Below are 14,684 nucleotides of genomic sequence, written 5' to 3'. Positions count from 1 at the left end.
ATAAAATATCAAGAAAAGGTCGTTTAGGTGATTGGAGAAGTACACGACTCATGTAAACAAGTTGTGTCTCTTCTTTCCTCCCCCTCTTCCACTTTCTTGGTTCTTACATTTTATAAACCATGCCTGCTTTTAGTGATGGAGAGAGTGTGAGAAATCAAGGAAGCACCATAGATTAGTTTGTGTGTGATTTTTGGACAATCTTGTATTAATTACCTTTCTTTATTTCCTTCCCAACGCCTAGAGCAAAGCTCTCAATATATACTTTACTAGCTTTTTACCCATAAATCTAGACTACAAAAAGACCATTTCATTAGTGTGTCTGCCAAGTGAAAGCAAGCTTTAAAAGGTGTACAAAGAGGAGATAACCAACACTTTCAATTTTTAGATTTCAAGAAGTGCAAAACTTTAATTTTGTGGATAAGAAAACCTCAATTTCAAAATAGTGGGAGGGAAGAGTAGCAGTTAAGGTGTTTTGATACAACAATATGACATTTGCGAGGTTTCAAAAAGAAGATTTAGTCATTAAATATAATAATTGATTTGATCAACTCCACAAAAAAAACTTAATGGTCTTTTAGGAGGGAAATTCATGGTAATAAAAAGATATTGAAATGGGACAAGGTCTTAGACAAGCTTGATGAGATGATTCTTGGTGAACGCATCAAGGATTTCTTTCCAAAACTAGTCAAGATCCATAGAGGATATTGATGGAATATGTATAGTTAGGTTGAGATGAAGGATTGTTGTAATGGTGTTGTATGCAACTGGATTTACTTTTGGCTACCAAGGATGTTCAAGAGAAGGGGTAATGTTGGTATATATGTCTATTGCATTGCATAATGATTTAAGCCATTCAACTATGGAGTTCAAGGAAGATTGGATGTATTTTCTTATGGACCAAAATTCTATCATTGTGTTGGTGTGAAATTAAGCATGGGTAGCCTGACAATTTCCCAGCTAGCATCCACTTTGCAGTCCCCCTTTTGATGTTTTCTTCGACGGAAAAAAACAACTTTCTTATTTGGCGTATTAGCAATTAAGAGACTATATCTGCTATTGTTTTAAATAATCAAGGCAGAATTGGATACTGAAGGGCTGTAAGAAAATTCAGATTGAGATTGTCATACATCCCTGCTTACGAAAATATGACAAAAATATTTACAGGCACTTCATTGTTTACATATCTTACAGCCATCTTTGTTTTGCATGCATATCATACAAATGAAGACCACATGAATGGTCTTCATTGCCATTTTTTAAAGCTGGCATGTGCCCGCCTGGTTCATATCCTGTGTTCTCCTCTCCTACTCCAAAGTCACATTCTTTCATAAAGTCAATGGGTTCACCCTCTAAATCCGATGGATCAACCAAAGTCCAACCACGCTCCATCTCAAATCTACCAGGCTCCTCAAGATGACCTAACTCGCCTTGAGCCGACCGATGGTTTCTTTTTCGTAACTTGAATTTGGGAATCTTGAATACAGCATGCTGGTTGGCCTGTATGGGTTGGTAAATGCCTAGGGGCCTTGATAGACACTCTCCTGCATTGACTGCCCCCATTGCCAGCCATCGTTGTTTTGTAATGGCATCTTCACATGTGAAAAAAATTCAGAGAAGAATTGAACAAGTAGCCTTCAAGTCATCTAATGCAGGCCATTGCGCTCAATTACAACCAACATGTACATTGCATGTGCAATGTGCATGCCTTGAAAACTCTTGCACATGTGCAAGGGTTTTCAAGGCATGCAATTCTAAGGTATCCCCGGTTTGATATGCATGCATGGGCTTCTATGGCACTCACTTCTAAGTTGCACCGAGTTTGATATGTACATTGGATACATGAGTAAGTAAAGCTTACCTGCAAGAGCAGAATTGCTAGTGATCAAGTCAAGTTGGAGACGATCTAAGAGACGCCCAAGGTCAACAGCACTTGTCCAATTCTCCGGTCCATAGCCATTTTGCACTTTGAGGCGCCCACGGTTCGCCACGCCTCCCCAGATCATCCCCACAGGTCTAGGCAGTGTCCTGCCCTCTTCAATCATTAATATTAGACTGCCACTATCTCCTTCCAAATCAAAAGCCTGCTTATTCTCTCCTACAATAAGGAAGTCTGTGAAATAACAACTACCTCTCTCATCATTGTACTCGAGCGCGTAGGCCATGATCCTACCTTTAGTTAGTCCTGTGCTTCTACCAACCTTCATTACCTGCCTCCCCACTATGCTACCAACAGGAGCTAGCAGATCAATAAACTTGGCTTCCCCCATGTTTCCAACCCCTTTGACGGTAGTGGTAACCCTTGACATCTCAAATCCATCTCCAAATGGGATAAATGCGCCATCAGCCCGCACGAATGTCTCTGTCCCATCATGATCCACCCACCATAGAAGATGTCCCATAAAACTTCAACTCATGGACAAAGTAACTGAATTGCTTAGAAGATGTGTATATAATGAAGCAAAGTACCTGGGTTCACACTTGCAAAGATGTTGTACCATCGCTCATCCGTGATGTACGATGTCGCCCTCTCCACCGCGCCCAGATAGATGCCTGGCCCCCCGGAATTCGGCGGCAGTGGATGGAACATCTTTTGATTTGGGTAATCTAAATCCACTGCAACATGCCTGTTGGTCAAGAAGCCAACTTGGCAAGCCCCAGTCCTACTTTGCACTATGGCTCCAAGAGTACCATAAGTTTCTTGACTTGCAACCTGATGAGGTAACAAAAAAAAAACAGCAGTTAGCTTTATGTCACCCATGTCAATTCCCAAGAGTAGGTGCAGTGCTATGACATCCCTGTCAGCGCCCACCAAGAATAGCGCAGTCGGTTAGACCAAATTTATACCTGAGATCCTGGACCAATGCATGGATCGTTTCCCCGCAAGCCTTCCACCAATTCTGTGTAAACCTGCTCCTTGGAAGTGAAACCTGGTGCACTGTGATACGCAAACTCTACAACATCAACATCACACCAAACACCTCCGGGTCCCTGCAACACAGACCAGCACGCTATTAATTACCCCATGTTACGCAGTCATCTTGCAATGTTACATAAGGTGACTTAGAGGAATAAGAAAAAGATGGCTCTAATTGAATGCCATTTCTCATTGGCTAGCTGATCAAGTCATTTCAAAACCACCCAATGAAATTCAAGTGTCCTTGGGATAGTTCCTATGATGTTTACAAAAATCTTCTTCTTCTTCCTAGTCTACGCGGGATGCAGGTCTTATGCCAGCTGCGATTTGAATACATCATAGTCACATTTTTTTCCTTAATTGCAAGTGTTAGTGAAATTCCTGACATGGGTTCAAACTCGGGACCTGCCTTTTGTTAGACACTCACGGGCTTGAGCTCAATTTGCCAAGTTACATTTTATCAAGTGTTCATTGTAAATCTTGTTAATTGTGTATGTGACAGATTACCTCGAGGTGGACAGGAAGTCTCTGGCCTTCCTGGAGCCATGCTTTCTGTACTTTCCGAGCCACAAACACAATGATGGCCGGAATGTCTGTCAGAACACCCTGCTTTGTACGGAACCCAACAGCAGTTCCCATGCTGACTCCACGTAGATGCTTGCTATGATATGCCCGGATGATCATCAAGTCTAAAAGTGTCGTAGCTTGTGGGCCACTCGGTGCCCTCTCACTGATCTCTGAGCTTACATCCTTTTGCAGGCCATAGAAGTATGCTGTTCTCTCTACGGCACTGCCATGCAGCCGGCATGCTGGAGGCCACAAGAAGAAGGCAGCACTATTTTCAGCTTGCAATGGGTTACCCTCTGCCCGTTGTGGTCTGTTAGAATTACCAGAAGAGAGATGGAAACCACAATCCAGCAATGGGGTACACTCTGCCTGTTGCCGTTCATTCGAATTGCCAGAAGAGAGAGAGAAACCAGAATCCAGAGCTGATCCTTCTGATACAGGGGAAGAGGAACAGCACCGTCCAGAGTAAGGCACTTTAGTGAGGTCCATCTCCTCGGGAGGCCTACAACACAACCCTTTATCCTACGTCAAGCCAAGTGCAAATCCATGCGCATATCCATTACATGGAACATAACATGAACATAACCTACCCATAGACATGACATGGGACATAAACATGCTCACAGAATTAAAATGAGCATAACATGCTCATAGACATGCCATAGGACATAATATGTCCATAAACAAAACATGGAGCATAACATGACCATATACATGCAGACATATGCAATTCCATGCTCATAGACATAACAAGCCCATAGACATAACGTGATCATAGACATAATAGGGAGCATAATATGACCATAGACATGAAGGCACATGCAGTTCAAATGCTCATAGACATAAAACAAACCTAGCATGCTCAAAGGCATAACAAGAAGATAACATGCCCATAGACATAGGCATATAATATTAATTCAAATAATGAAGGCACCTACATGCCATGAGCGGAGCCTTGCCGCATGTTGAGGTTTACAGGCACTTCTGCAGGATCTCTATTAGCCATGTTTACAGCATCAACATGATCGCCCACCTATTAAAAAAAGCTGCTTCAACCTTCAGCTCAATGCTAGGGGAAATCAAGGCGCCCTTTGAAGCAGTTTTATCAAATCTGACAGCAATTAAAGCGATAATTTAGAAAACTCGAGTGAGATCAAGGCGCCCTTTTGAAGCAATGAGTATCAATTTTCTCAGTTTCAAGCCAATAATGTAGACGCCCATTGAAGCGATTTCAAGAGAGCTCTGTGCGTGTGAGTGTGCGTGCGTGTGGGTGTGTTGCGCGCGGGCACAGACCCCAAAAGCAACCTCCGAATGTTTTTTCACAATGTCAATGCTCCTTATATAGAGGATGGTTGAGGCACTATGCAACAACAAGTAACCCTTCTGTCTGTTAATGAAAGCAAATGAGGATTTGGTACTATTTAAATATCAACCTTATTGGGGATGTGCTAGTCTTTTCTTTTCTTTTTCTCAAATCAGTGGCTCATGCAAAATCCAAACTCTTGCCAGGACTAATGCTATGGAGGAAGCCATGAAGACCTTAATGGTGAAAAGACAATGTAATGTCCAAATGGCTCAAATCAGGGATGTGCTAGTCAAAATAATAACAAGTGCCAAAGTTAAAGTGCTAGTTAGAATTATTAAGGGGTGGTTACAATAGCTCAGCCTTAGAGCTCTAGGCTACAGACCATGGGACGTGAGTTCGAATATCTTGACTCACCCCTCCGCTCCATGTGAAGGCTTGAATAAAGAATATATTGCACAAATTAAAGATAAAAAATAGAATTATTGAGGTATATCGAGGTCGTGTTTCTATTTGTCATTATTAAAATAAGATAGTGGGCTAGGAAACATAGACCCAAAGAAAAGAGACTTTCCTTGCCTTTACTTAGGGCTTGTATCAAATTTTCACAACACATTTGGGGTGCCTCATAATGCTCGCAGAATAAAGAGATTATAATTGTACCTATAGAATTTGAAAACAATGAACATCAATGAATGAGTGGTTATATCCCCCACCAAGAGAGTGAAAAAGGTAGTGAATGTATGGATTCTCGTCACATCAACTCTCTACCTCTTGGTAAAATAAAGTGTATACGTAATAGTACTTCCTTGGATGTCATAATGTGTGTTAGTATGTACATACACGTACACAAAATAGTGTAAAAATCGTAGGAGATATGAAGTTGAAGCTAAATGAAAATCCAAGAAAATGAAGGTATCTTTTTGGGTAGGAGCTCAAGAAACAATGAAATGATTTAGGAGTAAAATAATTTTCTACTCTAAAGTTATTATGCACTTGTGTTTTCCCATCTCTAAGAGTTACTCTAAGAGATGGATCTACATAAGGATTCAACACTAGACATGTATAAGATGCTTAAGCACATTCATGCACAAGGTAATGATATCCTATGAAAATTTATTGAAACTAATTTATCACATGCTTTATGTTCTTTATTATGGTATTATTATTGAAACTAATGATACCATGCACAAGGTAATGATATACTATGAAAAAATATTCAAACTAATTTCTTGCATGGTTTATGTTCTTTATTATGGTATTCTTATTCTTCCCCAACCGATTTCTACATGCACTTAGTGGAAGTACATCATAGAATTAGCTAATCTCTATAAGAAGATGTAACCCCTCATTATAGCTAGTTATTATAGCCATTCAGTTAAATTAGTAAATAAGGTAAGGTTTACCTCTTACAAAAGAAGCAAAGGTAGACCTCTTACCCTTATTATCTAAAATTGTGGTCATTTTTTCACACTAATTTTGCACATGCTTCAACCATCCCTTCAAGCATGAGAGGTGGCGAGTGTGCTTGCAAGTTACTTTGTTACCATGGTCAAGAAGTGATATTCCATGGCACTACACTTATTTCCTAAGTTATTCTTGTAATAAAAATTGCTTGTGGATGCTAATGTGATGTTTTTGCAGACAAGACCATATATGTAAACTTTAAAAAATGACTTGTTTATGAATGTAGGCTGAAGGAGACATAATATTTTGATTAGCACACATAAGAATATAATAAATAGCACGATGCTATTTTTAATAGTTAGTGTTGTTAATACTTATTTTAATCAAACAAAACTTTAATAGCAAATACAACTTGTTAAATATAAAACACTGCAACATTATAATATTCTTAGTTACTTTTTGCAGATAATATAAATAAAATTATGGTATCACATATAATAAAATCTTTTTTTAAATTTCTTGAAAGTATTTTGCATTAGTACTCAAGGTGATACACTTTAAGCTTTCAAAAGGAGTCAATATATAAAGGTAAAGATGCTCCGAAACCAACAATGAAGCCACACCATGTGAACGAATGTTTTTTTATTATTTCATCATTTTACAAACGTCCTCGAGGAGTGAAAAGAGGGTTATTATCTCAATGTTTTCTTTTCTTATTTTCTATCCATTTCATAATCATTGTATTTTGTGATGTCTTTCACTATGCTTTGATACTCTGGCTTTCAATTTCTTGGCAAATATCTTAATGAGTTATGAGAAAAAAAAATTGCTAGGACAAACTCTTGTGGTTGTTATCATCATTGTTACCACTCATTTATGCACACACACACATGTGTGTGCATGATTTCCCACCTACAACCCCCCCCCCCCACACACACACTCACAATATTAATTGTCTAGAACTTAATGGATTAACTTGCACAAATTTAAAACTTGCTATTTTTTACTAGTTTCGTAATATGTTCCCCATAACCTTGCATGTGGCCACCTTACAACTATATACATGCAATTCACTTAAAATCCACCATCAATTTATGTTACAAACTTTGTTCAACTATGAGCTATGCTACATTTGCACCTACTCATATGATTGGTTTCTTAGAAAGATGGAATTTGTGCCTTTATTGTAACCTTTCTTCAAAAAGTAAGAAATTGACAAAGTTGGACTTTAAGCATATAATTTCTTGAAGACAGATCATTCTAATATGGAATATCTTTATAAGAAGGGATAGAAGAAAAAAGTGAAATTATGAAACAAATTTTCTTCAAACATTGGTTTAATAAGCCATGCAATAAATTCCTCGATCCATACCAATTTTTAAAATGAATGCGTTGCACATAGACATGAGATAAGTTATGTTACAACCCCATGAATCTCCTAAATACAAAACACAAGTGGCTAGTACAAACCCCCTAAGAGGGGCGCAGGCTAGCTCACCTCCCCAACCGAAGGTTCTATGCTTCAAACCACCCCTGAGCCAGAGGCTAAGGTCTGACTCCCACATATCCATGCTAGTCTACCCCATAAAGGGCTTCGGCATGCTCTACCACATACATGGCCAGAGTCTTGGTTGAACTCTAACCAATAAAGAGGTTAGGACAATAATAACCCATGTTTCACTTATATAGTGTCCACTATTGCTATAAATAACCATCATATTATAAATAGCCAATACACATGGATTTATTAATAATAACCTTCACCAATCTCCTTATCCTAGGGCTCCCCTAACCCTGTCAGATTAGGTCACTAAATCTCGAGGATTAGCACTATTTACGTAACAAGTTATACTTATCCTCCTATATTTAGATGAAGGTGCATAAGATAAATAAAAAGTATGTTGAAATCTCAAGGATTAGCACTATGTGCGTAACAAGTTATACTTATCCTCCTATATCTAGATGAAGGTGCATAAGATAAAGAAAGATTACATGCTCATAAAATGATTATTACTTGTATTTATATACTTTATAGTTGGCTAAGGCTAGAAACTAACTATTTATAGTAGGGAACAACCACCACAAAATTTCATATAGCTTTAGGTTTCAAATGAAATGATTGTAAAAACATTTTCTAAAGCATCTTCCTCGGTTACATTGATGTCTCATTACCTTGCTCTTTTGGTAATTTTTATTTGTTTATGCTCAATTTGATACTTTTTGTAATAGGGAAAAAGTGAGTCCTCATCTCCCTTATACATGATGTCACATGGAAACTATTTAAAAAAATTATGCAGCACTCATATAAAGCTAAAGCAATTCCTCACTTAAGAATATAGTGCTAACTCAAAAGCTCCACGTGCTCAATAAAAGGATGCATTCTTCTTTTCCTTTTTCTCAACTAGAGAAAAATAAAATGAGTCAATCCATAAACTATTTTATTTGGCCATAATGTTTATCCATTAAGAAAAAAAATGTTTTTCATGTTAGCCACAAAGATTTCCATGACATTGATTGTTTTAACAAACCCTCTCATAAGATTTACCATGTAAAATATTCAATTATTCCCACCATTTATCAAAACCGAATGTCAACCCATAACTTAAAAGAGAATGCAAAGTTATGCCAACAATGTGCATATATTCATTCCCTTCACTTTATTCTTAACCCTTAGTTTAAAATTAGAATAATAATAAATCATTTCTTCTTACAAACAATGAGAAAAGTAGAATACTAAATGATTTCTCCCTATAATAGTGATATTCTTAAGCCAATAAATGGGAGGTATATATTTGACCTTTATAATCGATTCTCTCCTTTAAAAATATTCAAATTAGAATAATAATAAATCATTTCTTCTTACAAACAATGAGAAAAGTAGAATACTAGATTATTTCTTCCTATAGTAATGATATTCTTAAATTAATAATAAATATGAGGTACATATTTGACCTTTATAATTGATTCTCTTCTTTAAAAATATTCAATAATATTTATGGCCATGGGCATACATTATGAAGACTAAGTTCTCAAGTTACAAAATCCAATTATACAATTATACATTATTTGTGGCCATGGACATACATTATTAAGACTAAGTTCTCAAGTTACAAAATCCAATTATACAATTATACATTATTAAGACTAAGTTCTCAAGTTACAAAATCCAATGACACAATTCAACGGTACTTTCCATATACTTCTAATGTTTCTAGGTCAAAGTATAGCTATTGTGTGTGTGTGTGGGTGTGCGTGCGTGCGTACGTGTGCACTTGTGTGTGTGTGTGTGTGTGCATGCATGCATGCATGTGTGTGTGTGTGTGCATGCATGCATGCATGTGTGTGTAGACGTGTGTGTGCATGTGTACATGTGTATATGTGTGCACGCGTGCATGTGTGTGTGTGTGTGTGTGTGTGCGTGTGCATATAAGCATGTGTCCTATTTGGCAATCCTAAGTTTTATATAAACCATCTTGTCTTATTAGTTCATAATATGGTGTTAAATGAATTTGGGCACATGTAGTACTCAGCCATGGATTCCACATGCATGAGCTAGAGGGAATCTAGACATGCATGAGTTGGATTTTCATAATAATATCCCCATATGCATGAGATAGATGGACATATGATACTCTCTAAGATGAAGCATTACCTTTTTACATAGGTTTATTTGACATAGTTATTATCTACTTGCAATGCAGATATGGAAAGCCATGTTACCTTATCCGCATCTAGACCAAGAGTGTCAATTATAAAAATGTTGAATTTTGCCTACATGGAAAAAGTAATAACATATTTTTTGAACTAATGTATAACATCCTTGGTCCACTTCCTTTCTTGTTATTCACGTGGCATGATTAGAGGGGGTTGTTGTTGTAGTATGCTAAGCTGATTTGTGATCTCCTATGTGTGTTGGGCATGCTAATGTGCCATGGGGAGAAAGTGAGTTGTGTCACAACAAGGATAACCACATTAAAAATTGTCAATTCTATTTGTGTAAAGCATTGTAATGCAAGGGGTCATAGCAGGATGTCGTATTGTGTACTATAATTGGAGAATGAGTTCAAGGGAATCTTGCATGCCTTGGAAAACTCTAAATCACACAAGAAAGTTAAGAAGGCAATTAAAAGTCTAAATGATTTTATTAAAAGAACACATATGGCATACGACATGTTGGATTTGATGATACAACTCATCTATGCCTACTACATGGAGTACATTGGAACACATCCTTTCACCTGTGTAGGAAACTTGGGGTGGATGACCTAATGGACATAGGTGGTGAGTAATTTAAAAATTGAAAATACATCAATTGTTGTACATTGCCTTAAAATATTGTATGAATATAAACATTAAAAAGAATGCTGCAAGCATGAGGGCCGAAGAGCGAGGTCCCTACCGCATTGCCTGTGTAAGTCCAAGAATGAAGAATGAGGACTAGAGGAGAGACTTGATAAGGTTCCTACGGTGAAGCCTGTAATTTTGAGAGAGAAGGCATGAGGTCCAGAGGAAAGGCCCAGTGAGGTCCCACTGCGTCGCTTGTAAGTCCAAGAATGAGGCATGAGGACCAGAGGAGAGGCTCAATGAGGTCCCTAACCCATAAGTCTCTGAGAGAGAAGGCATGAGGTCCAAAGAAGAGGCTCAGCAAGGTCCCTATTGTGTCACCTGTAAATCCAAGAGAAATAGGAATGAGGTCTGGGGGAGAGGCTCAATGAGGTAAATCCAAGAGAAATAGGAATGAGGTCTAGGGGAGAGGCTCAATGAGGTCCCTACCATGACACCTGTGAGTCCAAGAGAGAAGGCATGAGGTCTGGAGGAGAGTCTCAGCGAGGTCCCTACCGAGTCACTTGTAAATCCAAGGAAAGATAGAATATAAACCAAAATGATAATGTTAAAATCACAAGAAAATGATGTGATGATTTCTAGAGCATAGTTACTTGTTGGGTGTTGTAATTATAGGACCCAAGGGAGGACTCACTTTGTGACACCTGGAGTGGAAGCAAACTCCTAGACTCTCTCAGACATGGACTTCCGGAGATGAAGCTTCACTGACATAGATGGTAGCACACTTGAGTGCCCATGGATGAGATTCTTCATCAACATATACCTGTGGACTCTTCTTGGATTGGTGGAAATCATCTTCCCACCATCTCCTTGGTCTACCATTAGTTTTATGTGGTTCTACATGATTATATTGTATGAATTGAAGCCTTGCATTGTACCTTCTAGTAGCCACTTATTCATAGATTTTCTAGTAGCCACTTATTCATAGATTTTCATGTAGTTGTTGGCATTGATAGGAGATAGTACACCCCCAATTAAACAAAGAGGAAGAGAGGTGTTGACAGGCGTTGTGAGGTCCCATTGCCCCCCTCTGCACACCGGATTCTAGGTTGGTAGCAGCAGAAGTAGCTTCCTCTTGCGCGGGGCAGGGTTTCCCACTCGGAGCCTCACCCTGGAATGTCTGGGCACGAGACTAATCTGGTGGTCATTTCGAAATCGAAACCGGGAAAATTTCCCTTGCCCGAAAAACGGGGACGGTTTCACCTTTTTGAATTTCTTAACGAATTTTCTAACGGGGTCAAGAGACTAAACTAATCTTCATCTGATTAAACCAGATAGAAGGAAACTATTACAGACTTAACTTGAAGAAATCAACGCTTTTTTCCTAATTGAATTAGGTGGCACAGCCATTGATCTATTCATTTAAGAAGTCTGGGCTTTTATTTAACTACTCGAGTTCTAAGCGTATTCCTATTAATCAATTCTATTATTAAAACTCTACTGATTCCAGCCTAACCCCATCCAGCGGCCCATGGGTTAGCCACCGCCCAACCATTGGAATTGGTAGAACCAGACAAGTACTCACCCACCCATAATTGAATGCCTTTCTTAACTTTTGCTTTAGAATACAGATACGCACACACTCCTCCTTAAACTTTAACTTATAAAGCAATCCATTGACAAACAATTATTGGTTACAGATGTCATAACTCAAAATTTCCATCCAATCCTTGTTTCCACAACAAAAACAGTATCACTCTGGACTCTCCATTGAGACCAGCTGGTCAACGAGATCTAGTAACAGATTACAATAAATATTGGTCCATCATACAATATCTTCCATGGCATACGCATGGGTGCCCTCGGCACCGCGAGCCCGTGCATCGCCTGGTCATAACCCTCCAGGATCCTCCTTAGGTGTCTTGGCACTTCACTCAGGGACCGCTTCGTCGGCCCTCGTCCATCGTATCGGAAGCGCTCCATTTTAATCATACCGAGGCTTTGCCACGTGAGCTGTCCTGTGAACACTCCCCGCCGCCAGCTGTTGCAACCGAGCTTCCCTTTGAAAAACACATATACCAAATGCTTCCTCCAGCATTATGGCGTAAGAGAGTCCTTTAAGAAAACAGGGTTTCTATGCAAGTTTCCAGTTTTGATTTTCTTTTGAATACAATGAGTATATCTTAAATCCGCGTCCCCAAAACTTCTTGATCGTAGGTCTGAATTCCAAAACAGAATTCCTCAAATTTTGTAACCTTGATCCTCAGATCAATTCAAAGGGTCTCAACTTAGTTTCGGATTTGGTGGGAGATTTAAGTGAATTTTCTTGAACTGGTCACATCGTCTTTCCTTGAAACTGACGAAAGAGTTTGGTCTTGTGGTCATAGTCTGATTCTGGGTTCGAGTCTGGTAAGGTTCTTCCTGAACTATCTTTCTCGAAAGGGGGTGATATTTAAATTACTATTTTATTGAATTTCATTCATTTAATATTCACTTAACTGATTTCTAAACTAATTACGAATTCCAATGAGAAATAAATTAATCATTTATCTATATTTTCGATTTCGATGATAGATTATCTGAATTTTCTCATTATAATCCGAGTGAATATGAAACGATAGAAATTTCTCTCTGAGAGTATTTACTTATTCATTTATCAATATTCATGGAATTTAAACATAGAATTAAGAGAACTCTAATTTTGATATAAAAATTCTTTATGCATCTATTTATGCATAAAATCAATTTAATAGGAATAATACTTTTAAAATAAAAAGAATTTCTGATATACATCCTTCCATGCATAAAAATTGAATTCAATGAAAATAACACTTTCATAATAAAAAAATATCCAATATGCATCTTTCTATGCATAGAAATTGACTCTAATGAAAGTAACACTTTTATAATAATAAAAATATCCAATATGCATCTTTCTATGCATAGAAATTAAATCTAATGAAAATAACACTTTTATAATAAAAAAATATCCAATATGCATCTTTCTATGCATAGAATTTGAATCTAATGAAAATAACACTTTTATAATAAAAAAATATCCAATATGCATCTTTCTATGCATAGAATTTAAATCTAATAAAAATAACACTTTTATAATTAAAAAAATATCCAATATGCATCTTTCTATATGCATAGAAATTGAATCTAATGAAAATAACACTTTTATAAATTTAAAAAATATCCAATATGCATATTTCTATGCCTAGAAATTGAATCTAATGAAAATAACACTTTTAATAAAAAAATATCCAATATGCATCTTTCTATGCATAGAATTTAAATCTAATGAAAAAAATACTTTTATAATAAAACAAATATCCAATATGCATCTTTCTATCCATAGAAATTGAATCTAATGAAAATAACACTTTTATAATAATAAAAAATATCCAATATGCATAGAAATTGAATCTAATGAAAATCACACTTTTATAATTAAAAAAATATCCAATATGCATCTTTCTATGCATAGAAATTGAATCTAATGAAAATAACACTTTTATAATAAAAAAATATCCAATATGCATCTTTCTATGCATAGAATTTGAATCTAATGAAAATAACACTTTTATAATAAAAAATATCTATTATGCATCTTTCCATGCATAGAAATTAAATCTAATGAAAATAACACTTTTAGATAAAAGAAAATCTTTTTATGCATCTATTTAAGCATAAAATAGGAATAACACTTTTAAAATAAAAAGAATTTCTTTTAGAATGCACAAATGGTGGGGATTATTCTTTTTGAATAACATAAAGATAAAACTTATTTCCACAAAATTTAAGAAAATTTTGCCATAACCTCCTTTGTATGGCTGACCATTTCTCAATTTTTACATTCTAAATTTACTTTAAAATTTATCCCAAGATGAAATAAAGCACTCTAATCTAATCAATTTTCACTTCTAATAAAGAGTAATCAATAGGAAAAGTTTAACTTAATTTATTTGTTTCTCATTTTAGGATAAAGAAAGGCTGAAATTCTTAATGAAGAGAAGGGGGAAGCCTTTTCATTAAGGCTTAACATCCATATTCACATTAAAAAGAAAGAATTCAAAAAAACCATAGATTAGAATTTAAAAAAAAAGTAGAATTAATAACTTACATGGAGTTTTGTGAGCTTTCCTTTGGCTTGAGGGATTGAGGGTTCTACTCTTGTTTGAATCAAGAGTGGCCACCAATTCT

At 36.7% G+C, this 14,684-nt stretch overlaps 1 protein-coding gene across 2 annotated transcripts; it reads right to left on the bottom strand.

Annotated features, from left to right (window-relative positions):
• Positions 1-1,093: 1,093 nt before the first annotated feature.
• Positions 1,094-5,212, bottom strand: LOC147629019 (protein NARROW LEAF 1-like). Of its 2 annotated transcripts, none has more exons than XM_086812224.1 (6): positions 4,420-5,212; positions 3,422-3,983; positions 2,845-2,988; positions 2,467-2,710; positions 1,859-2,359; positions 1,094-1,589 (listed from the first exon to the last, which is right to left on the bottom strand). In XM_086812224.1, exons 1-6 carry the CDS (start codon positions 4,485-4,487, stop codon positions 1,186-1,188), a joined length of 1,923 nt encoding a protein of 640 aa, XP_086668350.1. In that variant the 5' UTR covers positions 4,488-5,212; the 3' UTR covers positions 1,094-1,185. The 2 variants fall into 2 exon arrangements, with proteins under 2 accessions (XP_086668350.1, XP_086668351.1); XM_086812225.1 differs by having other exon boundaries at positions 3,422-3,996; positions 4,420-4,794.
• Positions 5,213-14,684: the final 9,472 nt, after the last annotated feature.

This window comes from Cibotium barometz, chromosome 18 (genome assembly GCF_041138505.1).
Source record: "Cibotium barometz isolate CiBa-2024 chromosome 18, ASM4113850v1, whole genome shotgun sequence".
Taxonomy (NCBI): Eukaryota; Viridiplantae; Streptophyta; class Polypodiopsida; order Cyatheales; family Cibotiaceae; genus Cibotium; species Cibotium barometz.
Note: the sequence above shows the minus strand (reverse complement) of the source record. Positions and strands in the feature narration are given on the sequence as shown.